This window comes from Piliocolobus tephrosceles, chromosome 3, assembly GCF_002776525.5.
Source record: "Piliocolobus tephrosceles isolate RC106 chromosome 3, ASM277652v3, whole genome shotgun sequence".
Taxonomy (NCBI): Eukaryota; Metazoa; Chordata; class Mammalia; order Primates; family Cercopithecidae; genus Piliocolobus; species Piliocolobus tephrosceles.
This window is the reverse complement of record NC_045436.1, coordinates 131,777,104-131,791,951: the sequence shown is the minus strand read 5'-3', so window position 1 is coordinate 131,791,951 and position 14,848 is coordinate 131,777,104. Positions and strand designations below refer to the sequence as shown.

Here is a 14,848-nt window from a genome sequence, read left to right as displayed (position 1 = left end):
CAGATTTGGAAACCACTGTAACACTGCTTTGCTTGGGACATTAGCTAACAACAGCCACCTGAGAGCTATTTCATCCTGTCAATTAATGAGATAACATCAAAAGTGTGTTTTCTAAAATAGAGTTAAAGCTTTACCTATGGGAGAAATTATAGCACAAAAGAACAATAGTGAGTTATTCATTCACATTATCAGTACTTATAGATGGTCTTTTAGGACTGATTCAGTTTTTTACTGACTTCAACCTGTGTCAGGTCATAAAGCTGAAAGGCAAGATTGGTAATACATAAAAAGCCTATAGAATAAGCGCTGCAACTTTCATGGGTGATAGCATGGCTGGCCACGAGGGGGATTTTTGTAGACTACTCTCCCTTTTACCTTAGGTCTTGAACAACAGAAAATTCTGAATTTAAAAGTTCCATTAACTTTTTTGTTGAAATTCATAGCCTGCCTCCCACTGGAGCGTAAACTTTTTGAGACAAGAGACCTTCCTCATTTGTGTTCTGTCCATACTGGCACCATGCTTGCCTATAGGAGCCAAATCACAAGTTGGCTGAATAGTTAATTGTGTTTCCTATAGTGCTCTGTTTAAGCCATTGATACACTGAAGTTGTAACCAGTAATTGTAACTACCATTCATCTACTATATGCAAGATTCTTTACATATATATGTAAGTGATATACATGTATACACTAATCTTGTTTTGTTTATCACTAATCCTTTTTTTTTTGAGATGGAGTTGTTTCACTCTTGTCGCCCGGACTGGAGTGCAGTGGCGTGATCTCGGCTCACTGCAACATCTGCCTCCCAGGTTCAAGCGATTCTCCTGCCTCAGCCTCCCGAGTAGCTGGGATTACAGGCATGCACCACTATGAGTGACTAATTTTTGTATTTTCAGTAGAGATGGGATTTCACCATGTTGGCTAGGCTGATCTCGAACTCCTGACCTCAGGTGATCTGCCTGCCTCGGCCTCCCAAAGTGCTGGGATTACAGGCCTGAGCCACTGTGCCCGGCTGTTTATCACTAATCTTTACACAGACCTATTAATCCTCCTATCTGAGAAGGGGGAACTAAATCCCTGAGAAATTACCCAAGATTGTACAGTGGAGTAAGCAACAAAACTGAGGTTTGAGCCATGTCTGTCTGATGCTGTAGCACACCCACTTTTCTTTACCAAAAACATTCTAGACTCTTAGATGGGATTAAAAACTCCTAAGAAAAGACTCTGGAGTAATCCATCATTATAAGGCCTATGGGATCACCTACATTTTTCCACATTAAAATAAAAAACAAAACAGCTTCTAAACAAGATTTTTCATTAGCTTAACCATTTCTTCTGTTTTGAACATTTCAGTATTACCTAATTTCCCACTGTTAAAGATACCACAATGAAGATTTTTCTGCATAAATCTTTGCCAACACTTGGAATTATTTCTTTAGGGTCCATTTCTATAAATAGAATTGGACTAAGGCATGTAAACATTACTGACTTACACTATCAAAGTATTTTTCATAAAATGTACTAATTTAGACTTTTACCAGCAGTGCACAAGAGGACTCATTTCATCCCTTCCAATATCTTTATACTTTGCAAAAAAATTTTGCCAATTTGCTAGTTTAAAGAAAAATCTCATTTTTTGCATTCTTTTGATTACAAGCAAGTTTGAGCGTTCTCTCTCTCTCTCTCTTTTTTTTTTTACCTTTCCTGTAGTGCTGATGAACTTTTACTTAACGTTTATTAGCCCTTTATATATCTTCATATGTGAATTCTGTTCTCATCCTTTGTCTATTTAATTTTGACACTTACCTTAGTGTTTTCTTATAATCTGTACATTTTTACTCTTCAAATGTTGAGACTATTAACCCTTTATCGTATTTATTGCCAAATATTCCTCCAAAGTTTTCTATCATCTTTAAGTTTTAATTTTTGACACAAAAATTTTAAGTATTTTAATCTATTTATATTGTCCTTTATATGTTTTGCCACCTTTAACTCTAGAAGATTAAAATCCAGGGATCAAGCAAATATTCTCTTATTTCCTCTAATTCAGTTTTTAAAATATTTAACTCCTTGATTTACCTGTGGTTTATTTTGGTACATAATATGATATATTTCAGTTGGCCATTTCCCCAAATATTTCTTTTTCTAACTCCTTTCTCTTTTAATTTCTGATGCTATCTTGATCATATTTTTGATTCCTGTTGAATCTAATTTTTGCTTTTACTTTTGTTTTCTTTTAGCAAATCCTGTTTCCTGTGACTTTGTAAGGAAATGGTAAGATGTAGTTATAGTACTGTTTTCACAGACCTAAACTAATAGGCCAGCCAATCTGGATGGGGCAGATTCATTTGACGTGGGTCTACCTTGGGGTTTTCAAAAAGGACATTCCTAGGCTTTCCCTTTGTCATAAGGCCCTTTTCTTTTCTTTCTTTTTCTTTCTTTCTTTCTTTCTTTCTTTCTTTCTTTCTTTCTTTCTTTCTTTCTTTCTTTCTTTCTTTCTTTCTTTCTTTCTTTTTCTTTCTTTTCTTTCTTTCTTTTCTTTCTTTCTTTTATTTTTTGAGACACAGTCTCACTCTGTTCCCCAGACTGGAGTGCAGTGGCGTCATCTCGGCTCACCGCAACCTCTGCCTCCCAGGTTCAAGTGATTCTCCTTCCTCAGCCCCCTGAGTAGCTGGGATTACAGGCATGCACCATCACGCCCAGCTAATTTTTGTATTTTTAGTAGAGACGGGGTTTCACCATGTTGGTCAGGCTGGTCTCAAACTCCTGACCTTGTGATCCATCTGCCTCAGCCTCCCAAAGTGTTGGGATTACAGGTGTGAGCCACCACGCCTGGCCCATAAGGCCCTTTTCTAATCACAGTTCCTATGGGAAGAGGAATGAAGGAAGACAGAATTACTAAGAAGTTGCACTTCTGGTCCCAAGCATTTTGGATAAGAGATATTCATCCTATAGAATCATTAGGGAGAAATATGAAGGGTTCATATAAGTGAAAAGTAAATAATACCAGATTTTATTTTTATCTACTTTTTAAAGAAATGGGTAAAAACCATTCATATTTATTGTTACTGATTAGCTCATTTATATGTATGGCTATTATTTAGACTTATTAAACAGTGAGAAAGAAGATTGAGATGTAGGAGAACACTTCCTTTTTCTTTTTTTTTTTTTGAGACAGTCTCGCTCTGTCGCCAGGCTGGAGTGCAGTGGCACGATCTCGGCCCACTGCAACCTCTGACTCCCTGATTCAAATTATTCTCCTGCCTCAGCCTCCTGAGTAGCTGGGATTATGGGCATGCACCACCACACCTGGCTAATTTTTGTATTTTTAGTAGAGATGGGGTTTCACTATGTTGGCCAGGATGGTCTCGATCTCCTGACCTTGTGATAGACCCACCTCGGCCTCCCAAAGTGCTGGGATTACAGGGATAAGCCACCGTGCCTGGCTGGAGAACACTTCTATTCACTGAGTTTTTCACTTGTTTGCTAGGTACTTGATTCATTACTTAGTAGATCTGAACTTTTAAGCGATTTGGGATTCTGCATTGACAATCTCAAATCACAGATTTTGTGAAGCTCCAGTTCAATGTATCCCAATCTTCTTTGCCTCTAATTCAAGTACGGTAGCTAATGACTTTTCAAGAAAGTGCCCTTTATGAAAAAAAGAAAAGAAAAATGTATATGTGTATATGTGCATATAATGCACAACAATAAATGCCTCCTGAAAACCAACGCTTACCCTTTGTTTGGCTAAGATACAGTTAGAAGAGGAGACAGAATACAGGTTGAGCATCCCTAATCTGAAAATCTAAAATCCCAAATGCTCCAAAAGCTGAAACTTTTTGAGCATGGACATGACACCACGAGTGGAAAATTTCACACATAAGTACTTACCACAAACTTTGTTTCACACACAAAATTATTTAAAATATTATATATATAATTACCTTCAGGCATGTGTGTAAAATGTATATAAAACGTAAATGAATGTTGTATTTAGACTTGGGTCTCATCCCCAAGATACCTCATTATGTATATATAGATATTTCAAAATCTGAAAATATCCAAAATTCCAAATACTTCTAGTCCCAAGCATTTTGGATAAGAGATACTCATCCTATAAAATCATTAGGGAGAAACACCAAGGGTTCATATCAATGGTTCATGTAGGTGAAAAGTAAATAATACCAGATTTTATTTTCATCCACTTTTTAAAGAAGTGGGTCAAAACCATTCATATTTATTGTTATTGTTTAGCTCATTTACATGTATGGTTATTATTTAGACTTATTTTGTATTTTATGTTTTAACATTTATTTTTAAAATTTTATTGTGAAGATAGATCTCACTATGTTGCCCAGGCTGGTCCCAATTTCCTGACCTCAGGTGGTCCTTCTAACTCAGCTTCCTGAAGTGCTGGCATTATAGGCGTGAACCACCACACCTGGCTGTATTTACCATGCTTTCCAGTTTTTTCCCCCCTTCCTTATTCAGGCAGCAAATACTACTACCTTATTTTTGTTTAATGGTTTTCAGTTAAAAAATAGGTTTTCTCATAAGAATTCTAAAAAGTAGATAGGACAGATATATCAACTAGATTTTACTGAGAGAAAATTGAATTCAGCAAAATTAAGTCACTTTCCCAAGGTTGTCAGGTGGCTGAGGAGTAGAGCAGGTAGAATTAACATCTACTGAATAGTACCAAGTATCCACTCAAGATACCACAGTACTTAAAATAAATAATGTATGCTGAGTGAACAAGCTTTCCTGTGACTGGATAGTATGTGTCTCGTAAAGTTTTATACTTAAAAAGGCTGTGAGGAGTGTGGTTTCAAAAAAGTTTTTCATTATTGTTATTTCTTACTGCTTCTTGTTTCTCTTTGCTCTGTTAATTTGGAGTCATGTGAGGAAATTGTGCCATCTCCATCTGCATTATCTATCCCTGTATCCTTTAAAAAGTTTGCTTTTATGCAAATATGTTGTGCCTAGTTAGCCCAGTATGGTGTCGGTAGTCCCAGCTACTCAGGAGGCTGAGTTTGGGTAGTAGTCCGAAGCCGCAGGGAGCTGTGATCACGCCATTGCACTCCAGCCTGGGTAACATAGACCCTATCTCTAACAAAACAAACAAGCAAACAAAAAATGCTGAGAGGTTATACGAGTGTGCAACCTTGGGAGCTGCTGACTATTGAGCCCATTCTCCCCTGCTGCCTCCTGCCACAGTGCATCAGTCACCACTTAATTAGGAAGGCCATTTCTTCACATAATGCCTTGTGTGTGCTGTGTCAGTGACTGAATCCTACCTGACACCAGGGCTAGGGCTTATTCCAAAAGAGTTTGGAGCCTATTAAAGAGCTCAGGCAAGTGTTAGGGGGATGCTTTTCCTTATCACCTCCCTCGTTATACATTGAAGCATTTCCATTGAGGAATTCTCCTGGCCTCTTGCCTCATTCTTTAGTTAGACTTTCCATGGAGTAGGAGTGACATCTGTTTGATAGGTTTGGGAGAGAGCATTGGTTCCTTCTGGGACCCTTTTCCTTTGGGGCCTGCCTGTCCACAGTGATCTGTAAGATGGTGCATCAATCTGTACAAGGATCTTTGTGATCTACTTTCTATCACATAGCAAGTTTAGCCCCTACAGGAGGAGGCCTGCAGCTTTGGGATGTCAGTTCAATTTGGGGGTGTCAGGGATCCAAACTACTCATTTCAATATGGTTTTGTCAATAACAGATAGTATTTTTATTCTATTTGTCTGACTCCTGTGCCTATTTTTCAGTTGGTGTCTAAAGATGGTAGACCAAAAGATTTGTTATGTATTGGGCCCTTCAGACTCCAACCAAGGCCATTACACAGTTGGAATATGAGTCTCCACAACATAGGTGGTATATTAGTCTGCATAGAATAGACAATGCTACATTAACAAACAAGATACAGAACTCTCAATGACTTAACACAATAAAAGTTTATTTCTCCCTCCTGCCAGAGTCTAGTGTGAATTGATTGGCCCTTCTCAACCTTGTAGCTCTGCTATCTAGGATATGTGACTTCTAGGTCCCTGCAACAGGGAAAGAGAAAAGTGGAAGAGACACACTAGCTCATATGTGATACCCAGTACTCTTGCTGAAATTAGATGTGACAGTTATGTCACTCCAAACACTGCAAAGGAGGCTGGGAAACATAGGGGAACACATAGACACTTGGAGGACACAAACTCTCTCTGCTACAAGTGGATTAAGAAAAATTAGGGAAGGTTCAAGGGAGCAGAGTGAGGCACAGAGGGGGGTTGAGTGGTACCAAAAGTGTATTTTGCCTATTTCATAGTTTCTCCAAAGCCAGATATTCTGTCTGAAATTTGTCTGTACAATCTCTTCAGAATCCAGTGCTACAAAGCCATCTACAAATGACCTTAATAGGCTGATTGAGGTTTTTCCTGTTAAAAAGTGGGCATTTTACCTCGGGTCTTCTGGAGACAATATGTTCATTGTTTGGTTGCATAATTTATTGTCTTAATTTTATTATGTGTTATATTAGTAATTCTAGAAGTGAGAATGTTGGGTCCAAAGAATGTTTGGATACTTTGAGCCTTTCGGTACTCTTCAAATCACATCAAATGTAGCATTGGTTTTAATTCTTCTTTTTTTTCCCCCTCATATGGGATTTGTTTGAGTAGGAGTCATTTAATGTAACCATATTTCTTAAGCACTCTCTTTGAATTAATCAGCTGATATTTGTTAGTTTTTCTTCTAGGAAGAGAACCCCAAATCTTTCAAAGCCTAAAAAGCAATGGGGAACTCCAGACAGGTAAGGCAATATTATATGGTCTTGTTTGTGATGATTGTGTTTATTACATCAAATAGGTAAGTATTATTTATCCATCCACCTCTACTTAATTAGATCCTCTGAACCAATATTATCACCTCATTGTAGTCAGCATGTAAAAAGCTAACCCTTGGTCAGTGGTTCTTAAATTTGGCTGTACATTGGTATCACCTGGGGAACTTTAGTAATGACTGAGTGCTTTCCCCAAAAATCCTGATTTAGTCGATACGGGGTGTGCCATAGACTTTGGGAGTTAAAAGCTCCCCAGATGATTCTATAGGCAGACAGACTTGAGAACCACTGCTCAAGGGTGTGACTCCACACCCCTTTGAAACTTTTTGTGCATTCTCCAAGTCCAGCTTTGCTGCCTCTCTAAGGCTGCTATCACTAATCTTGATACCTCTAAACCTCTTATTAGAGCACACCTGTCCTCTGGGTCCCCAGCAAGCTGGACCCTCAGTCCTTTCATGCTTGGCCACGGGACTCCTCTTTTTCTTCTTTGGCTCCTGAGTCAAGCTTGAATATTTTTTGGATCTCCTACTGCTTTTTTTTTGAGGCAGGGTCTCACTGTGTTGTTCAGGCTGGAGCATAGTGGTGCAATCATGGCTCACTGCAGCCTTGACCTCCCAGGCTCAAGTGATTCCTCCACCTCAGCCTCCTGAGTGTCTGTGACCACATGTGCCCAGCTAATTTTTAAATTTTTTTTTGGAGACAGGGGTCTCCCTATGTTTTCCAGGCTGGCCTCAAACTCCTGTGCTCAAGTGATCCTCCCATCTTGGCCTCCCAAAGTGTTGGGATTACAGACGTGAGCCACCATGCCTGTCCTATTGCTTTTTAAACAAAATTAATAGACTTTAATTTTTAGAGCAGTTTTGGGTTTACAGAAAAATTGAGCAGAAAGTACAGAGTTCCCATGTTTACCACCGTTCCCCCTAGTTTTCCCTACTACTAACATCTTGCGTTATTTTGGTACAATTGTTAAAATTGATGAGCCAATATTGATATATTGCTACTGATTAAAGTCTGTGGTTTACATTAAGGTTCACTTTTTGTGTTGTGCAGCTTTATGGGTTTGATAAATGCATAGTGTATCCACCATTATAGTATCATACAGGATAGTTTCACGGCCCTAAAAATTACCTGTGTTCCAACTATTCGTTTCTTTTCATCTTTCCTCCCTTTCCAAACCCTTGGCCACTGCTAATCTATTTACTGTCTCTATAGTTTTGTCTTTTCTAGAAAGTCATATAGTTGGAAGTGTACAGTATGAAATCGTTCAGATTGGCTTCTTTTACTTAGTAATATGCATTTAAGATACCTCCATTTTTTTTGGCTTGATAGCTCATTTCTTTTTAAGATTGTATTCTATTGATGTGGTACTATTTAGTTGTATAGGTGTATCATATCCATATATACCATGGATATAGGTATATCCATTCATCTATTTAAGGGCATCCTAGTTGCTTCCAATATTTGGCAATTATGAATAAAGCTGCTATAAACATTCATGTGCAAGGTTTTTGGTACATATAAGTTTTTAGTAATTTGGGTAAATTGCTGCGTAATATGATAAGAGTATATTTAACTCTGTAAGAAACTGCTAAGCTCTTGTAAGATGACTGTACCATTTTGCATTTTCACAAGCAATGAAGGAGAGTTCCTTTCGCTCCACATCTTTGTCAGCATTTGGTGTTGTCAGTGTTTGGATTTTAGCCATTCTGATAGGTGTGTAGTGGTATCTCATTGTTTTAATTTGCAATTCTCTAATGAACTGATGTTGAGCATATTTGCTTATTTGTGTGAGGTGTTTGTTCAGATCTGCCCATTTTTGCTATTTGTTATTGTTGAGTTTTAAGTGTTCTTTGTATGTTTTGGATGCCAATCCTTTATCAGATAATAGTTTTGCAAATATTGTCTCTCAGTCTGTAGTTTAGCTTTTCATTCTCTTAGCGGTGCGTTTCACAAAATAGAAATTTTAATTTTTATGAAGTTCAATTTACTGGTTTTTTCTTTTGTGAATCATGCTTTTGGTGTTGTTTCTAAACTCATTGCTAAACCCAAAGTTACCTGGATTTTCTCCTGTGTGTTTTTCTATAAAACTCCTGAAAGTTTTATATTTTTGTATTTTATGTTTACATCTAGACACATTTTGAGTTAATGTTTATGAAAAGTGCAAGGTCTGTGTCTAGATTATTTACTTTTGCATGTAGATGTCCAGTTGTTCCAGCACTATTTGTTGAAAAGACTATCATTTACTTTTTTTTTTTTTGGAGATGGAATTTCACTCTTGTTGTTCAGGCTGGAGTGCAATGGCACAATCTTGGCTCACTGCAACCTCCACCTCCCGGGTTCAAGTGATTCTCCTGCCTCAGCCTCCCGAGTAGCTGGGATTACAGGCAGGCACCACCATGCCTGGCTAATTTTGTATTTTTAGTAGAGATGGGGTTTCTCCATGTTGGTTAGGGCTGGTCTCGAACTCCCGACCTCAGGTGATCTGCCCACCTCAGCCTCCCAGAGTGCTGGGATTACAGGTGTGAGCCACCACACCTGGCTGAGACTATCCTTTCTTGATCGGATTGCCTTCAGTCCTTTAGCTATATTTGTGTGGATCTACTTATAGGATCTGTATTTTATCCCACTCATCTGTCTCTTCTTTCACCAATACCACACTGCCTTGATTACTGTAGCTTTATAAGTCTTGAAGTAAGATAGTGGTAGTCCTCTGACTTTGTTCTTGAATATTATGTTGACTATTCTGGGTCTTTTGTCTTTCTATATAAACTATAGAATCAGTTTGTCAATATCCATGAAGTAACTTGCTGGGATTTTTACTGGAATTGCTTTGAATGTATAAACCAAGTTGGGAATAATTGATATCTTAATATTGATTCTTCCTATCCATGAATATTGAATACCTATCAATATTTATAACTCTTTTTTGATTCTTTCATCAGAGTTTTGTAGCTTTCCTCTTGTAGATCTTATATGTATTTTGTTAGAATTATGCTTATGTATTCAATTTTTTTCGCAATGCTAATGTAAATAGCATTCTGTTTTTTATTTCAAATTTCAATTGTTCCTTGTTAGCATGTTAAAAAATCAGTAGACTTTTGTATATTAATGCTGCATCTTGCAACTTCGCTATACTCTGAAGACTAAGTTTTAAGAGGCTTAAAACTAAAAATATAGTATGCATTAAATTCTCTCTTACTCATGGATAGGAACACACACATATATATTGAGTAGAGGTATACACTGATAAGAGATACGTTAATGAATATTACTAGAACTGTCAAAATTTTGGATCACTCAACTCACCCTATTTGAAACCAATAGAAAAATTGGAGACATTATTTGATTAGGGAATAAAGTTTAGAAGAGTTAAGTAACTTACCCAATTCAACTTGGATTTGAATCTACATCCGTTGACCACAAAGCCCATTTCTTTCCATTATATCACCCTGTCTATTTTAGAAAGGCACAGTTCCTTTGATGGCATGGAATACCAGAGGCAAGAAGATAATTTGGGGCTATTGAAATAATGTAGGAGAGAAATAATGATAGCCTATCCTAAAACATTGGCCTTAAAGGTTGAGACAAAGGTTAGAGTCAAAACATAGATGGACAGGACCTAGTGACAAATGTATTGTAGAAGTCTGAGGAAGGAGTAAAATATGATTTCTAGTTTTGTGTCTTTAGAAATAAGATAGAGAATACTATTATAACTGCGAGAGAAAATACAAGAGGGGGATAGGTTTGGGAGGAAGATACATTAGATCATGCAGATGATTTTGAGACATTCAATAAGTATCTGGAAATATGGATTTAGCACTCAGGAGACTACTTGAGAATAACTGGAGAGACTTATTCGGGAATTGCATTTCGTAATAATAAAATAATATTGAAGATGGGCGCAGTGGCTCACGCCTGTAATCCCAGCACTTTGGGAGGTTGGGATGGGTGGATCACTTGAGGTCAAGAGTTTGAGAAAGCCTGGCTAACATGGCGAAACCCCATCTCTACTAAAAATACAAAAATTAGCCAGGTGTGGTGGCACGCACCTGTAATTCCAGCTACTTGAGCTAGGTTGCGGCATGAGAATTGCTTGAACCTGGGAGGTGGCAGTTGCAGTGAGCCGAGATTGCGCCACTGCAATCCAGCCTGGGTGACTGAAAGACTCCATCTCTAACTAATAATAATAATAATAATAATAATAATAATGATAATAATAAATATTGAAGAGATTGGAAGCCTGGAGCACGTGCCATTGTTTGAGTTGTGAAAGAAATGCTACCTAAAGAAACAGAGAGAAGCCAGGCGTGGTGGCTCATGCCTGTAATTCCAGCACTTTGAGAGGCAAGGCAGGTGGATCACTTGAGGTCAGAAGTTTGAGACCAGCCTGGCCAACGTGATGAAACCCTGTCTCTAATAAAAATACAAAAATTAGCCGGGCATGGTGGCAAGTACCTGTAGTCCCAGCTATTTGAGAGGCTGAAGCAGAATCGCTTAAGCCTGGGAGGCTGAGGTTGCAGTGAGCTGAGATCATGTCACTGCACTCCAGCACAGGTGACAGAGGTGACAGAGGGAGACTGTCTCAAAAAAAAAAAAAAAACAGAAACAAACAAAAAAGAAACAGAGGAAGCTGCTAGAAGAGAACCAAGAAAGAGAGAGTCTCAAAGGCCAATGAAGAAAATTATTAAAAGAAAGATGGATCCTATGAGAAAACATTGCAAGAATTTCTGGCTGGCTAGACTAGACTGGCAAAGAAAGTTTGAAGACTGATTTCTAAATTCAAAAAGTCCATAAAGCATTTTAAAGAGATAAAAGCTAAATAAGTATCTGTTATGATGGGAGAGATTATAAGAATTTCAGAACAGTACAACTCTGGAAATGGACTTATGAGAGCTGTTTTGTGTTTTCTAAATCTGGAAATCTGAAACAGACTAGAGCTTTAGCTGTGCAGAATGGGGTGATTGAACACTGAACACCCCCAGAATCCTTCTAGTTCCATTATTCTAGAATTCTGTGGGTAATTGTGATGGTGTCAGACTTGGTTCTGTTTCATGGATCCATCAGACAGGTGTGGTATGGATAAAGATCCTATACTCTGTAGTCAAGTCCTAGATATGGACCATAGAAGATTACATTTTTATTTTCTTGATATTACTAGTCATGTAACTGCTAAACAGGTAATTTCTAAAATACTGGCAGTACAGTGGTACATTATCTATATACAATACGCTACTTTAGCCTGTTGGTTAGCCTCCCTGCTTCCTGATGAAGTTTACCTCCAAATTTTTCTCTTTTTCTTTCTTTTTGAGATGGAGTTTCCTCTCGTCGCCCAGGCTGGAGTGCAGTAGTGCGTTCTTGGCTCACTGTAACCTCCACCTCCTAGTTTCAAGTGATTCTTCCGCCTCAGCCTCCTGAGTAGCTGGGATTACAGGCATCCACCATCATGCCCAGCTAATTTTTGTACTTTTGTAGAGACAGGGTTTTACCACATTGGCCAGGCTAGTCTCGAACTCCTGACCTCAGGCGATCCACCCGCCTCGGCCTCCCAAAGTGTTGGGATTACAGGCGTGAGCCACCACGCCCAGCCACCAAATTTTTCTTGACTGTGGAGTCTCTGCTCTTTCTCATACCACTGGTCTTTTCCTTCTAACTTACTTTAAGCCAAATATCCTGCTTTGTATATTATCCTCAATGCCTTTTGTTCATACTCTGTTTTCTAGTTCTTGTGGCCAAAATTTTTGTTTTATTTTTTTAAAAATATATTGTGGGTACATATTAAGTTTATATATTTACTTGTGGCCAAAATTTTTAAGCAGCTATAATCTCATGAGGGTTCAGTTCTTGGAGGGCATCATTCGGACCATATTTTATGCACTTAATTTCATTGTTGTTTCTAAGGTAATTTTTGCTCTGAATTTGAAACTGGGTGCAAACCCAGTATATATATATACACATCACCTCAGCTTCCTAATCCCTGACTCTTCTAGCCTCTCTCTATCTGAGCTATTATATTTACCCCTATCCAAAGACATGTTTTTCACTTTGTTATTACCATTGATAATGGACTGGCCAAATCCTATTGTCTTTTGATTTTTTTCAGAGCTCATCCTTTTATGATATCTAGGTTATGTTTGATGCTTTTTAATATATTTTATTGTTTATCAAAATATATTTGGTTTGATATATTTTATGCATCCTTCTCTCAAACTCTTCCCCTCTTTGACTTCTATTACGTGGTTCTCTCACCTCTACCCACTACTTCTTTCTTTTTTTTGAGATGGAATCTCGCTCTGTCACCCAGGCTGGAGTGGAGTGGTGTGATCTTGGCTCACTGCAGCCTCCACCTCCTGGGTTCAGGGATTCTCCTGCTTCAGCCTCCCAAGTAGCTGGGATTATAGGCATGTGCCACCATGCCTGGCTAATTTTTGTATTTTTAGTAGAGAAGAGGTTTCACCATGTTGGCCAAGCTGGTCTCGAACTCCTGACCTCAGGTGATCTGCCCGCCTTGGCCTCCCAAAGTGCTGGGATTACAGGTGTGAGTCACTGCACCCAGCCTGCCCACTACTTCTTTCTTTGGGAGCCTAGTTACTGTCTTCCCTATGTGGATCTCCCTCTTCTGGCCCTCTTCACTTGAGGCCTAAACATTGGCATTTGCTTTTTATTCTGCCTGTGGTTATTCTCTCCTCTCTAATATGTGCTGCATGTCACCATCAGGTGAGTCCCCAGTTTTCACCATTCATTCATTCATCGAACCACTATGTGATTTTTCTTGTAGTTTTTTTTTTTTTTTTTTTTGTGACAGAGTCTCACTCTGCCACCCAGGCTGGAGTGCAGTGGTACTATCTTGGCTAACTGTAACGTCCATCTCCCAGATTCAAGCAATTCTCCTGCCTCAGCCTCCCGAGTAACTGGGATTACAGGTGCATGCCACCATGCCCGGCTAATTTTTGTATTTTTAGTAGAAACGGGGTTTCACCATGTTGGCCAAGTTGGTCTTGAACTCCTGATCTCAAATAATCCACCTCCCTTGGCTTCCCAAAGTGCTGGGATTACAGGAGTGAGCCACCGCACCCGGCCTTTCTTGTGGTTTTTAAAAAAATTTATCTCACATACAAGGAATTAGCATGGTTTCTTTCACTGGGTAGATGCTTCACATAATCCATTCAAGGAAGATCACTTAGTCAATTTAACAAAATCGATATCCTTCACATACTGACGGAAACATTGACAGTATGTATGGAGGCCATATTTCCACATCAGGCCGTGCTGGCTTGAACAGACTCGATGAGAGCAAGATCCCTGCCCAAATTTTTGCAGGTGGCTCCAGTAGAGTTTGATGAGACAAAAGGCCATCAAACAATATTGAGTACCACTTCTGTACAACACTAAACTATGCAAGGAAAAATCCCCAAAAGACTAAGACATGATCTGAAAGAATAGACAGGCTGGAGAGGCAGACACTCTTGACTTGATCAAGTTTGCGTTTAGAAAGATCACTCAGGCAGCGGCATAGAGAAAGGCGTGGACATAATGGGAGTATGGACAAAAGGAACAGTGGGAATGAGGAGAGATGGACAGATTTGAGCCATATTTAGAAAATGGATTGGGAGGCCGAGGCGGGAGGATCACGAGGTCAGGAGATCAAGACCATCCTGGCTAACACAGTGAAACCCCGTGTCTACTAAAAATACAAAAAAAATTAGCCGGGCATGGTGGCAGGCACCTGTAGTCCCAGCTACTTGGGAGGCTGAGGCAGGAGAATGGCGTGAACCCGGGAAGTGGAACTTGCAGTGAGCCGAGATTGCGCCACTGCACTCCAGCCTGGGAGACAGAGCCAGACTCCATCTCAAAAAAAAAAAAAGAAACAAAAAGAAAATGGAATCAGCAGAAGGTAGGGAGCAGGGATATTAATTATTGTTTCTAATAATAATTCTGACTGATGTTTACAGAGCAGAGAAAGAAACATATCTAAAAATATAAGCAAAGCATGAAAAAAGAAAACCAGGGGTCTTTTTAAAGG

General features: G+C 38.9%; 1 protein-coding gene across 1 annotated transcript in view; it reads left to right on the top strand.

Moving 5' to 3' along the window:
- THEGL (theg spermatid protein like) overlaps positions 1-14,848 on the top strand; it is an 87,923-nt gene that overhangs the window by 25,740 nt on the left and 47,335 nt on the right. Inside the window, exons 2-3 of the mRNA XM_023192249.2 lie at positions 2,241-2,274; positions 6,733-6,798. Of these exons, the coding sequence (XP_023048017.1) occupies positions 2,241-2,274; positions 6,733-6,798 (100 nt within the window). The remainder of the gene's footprint in view (positions 1-2,240; positions 2,275-6,732; positions 6,799-14,848) is intronic.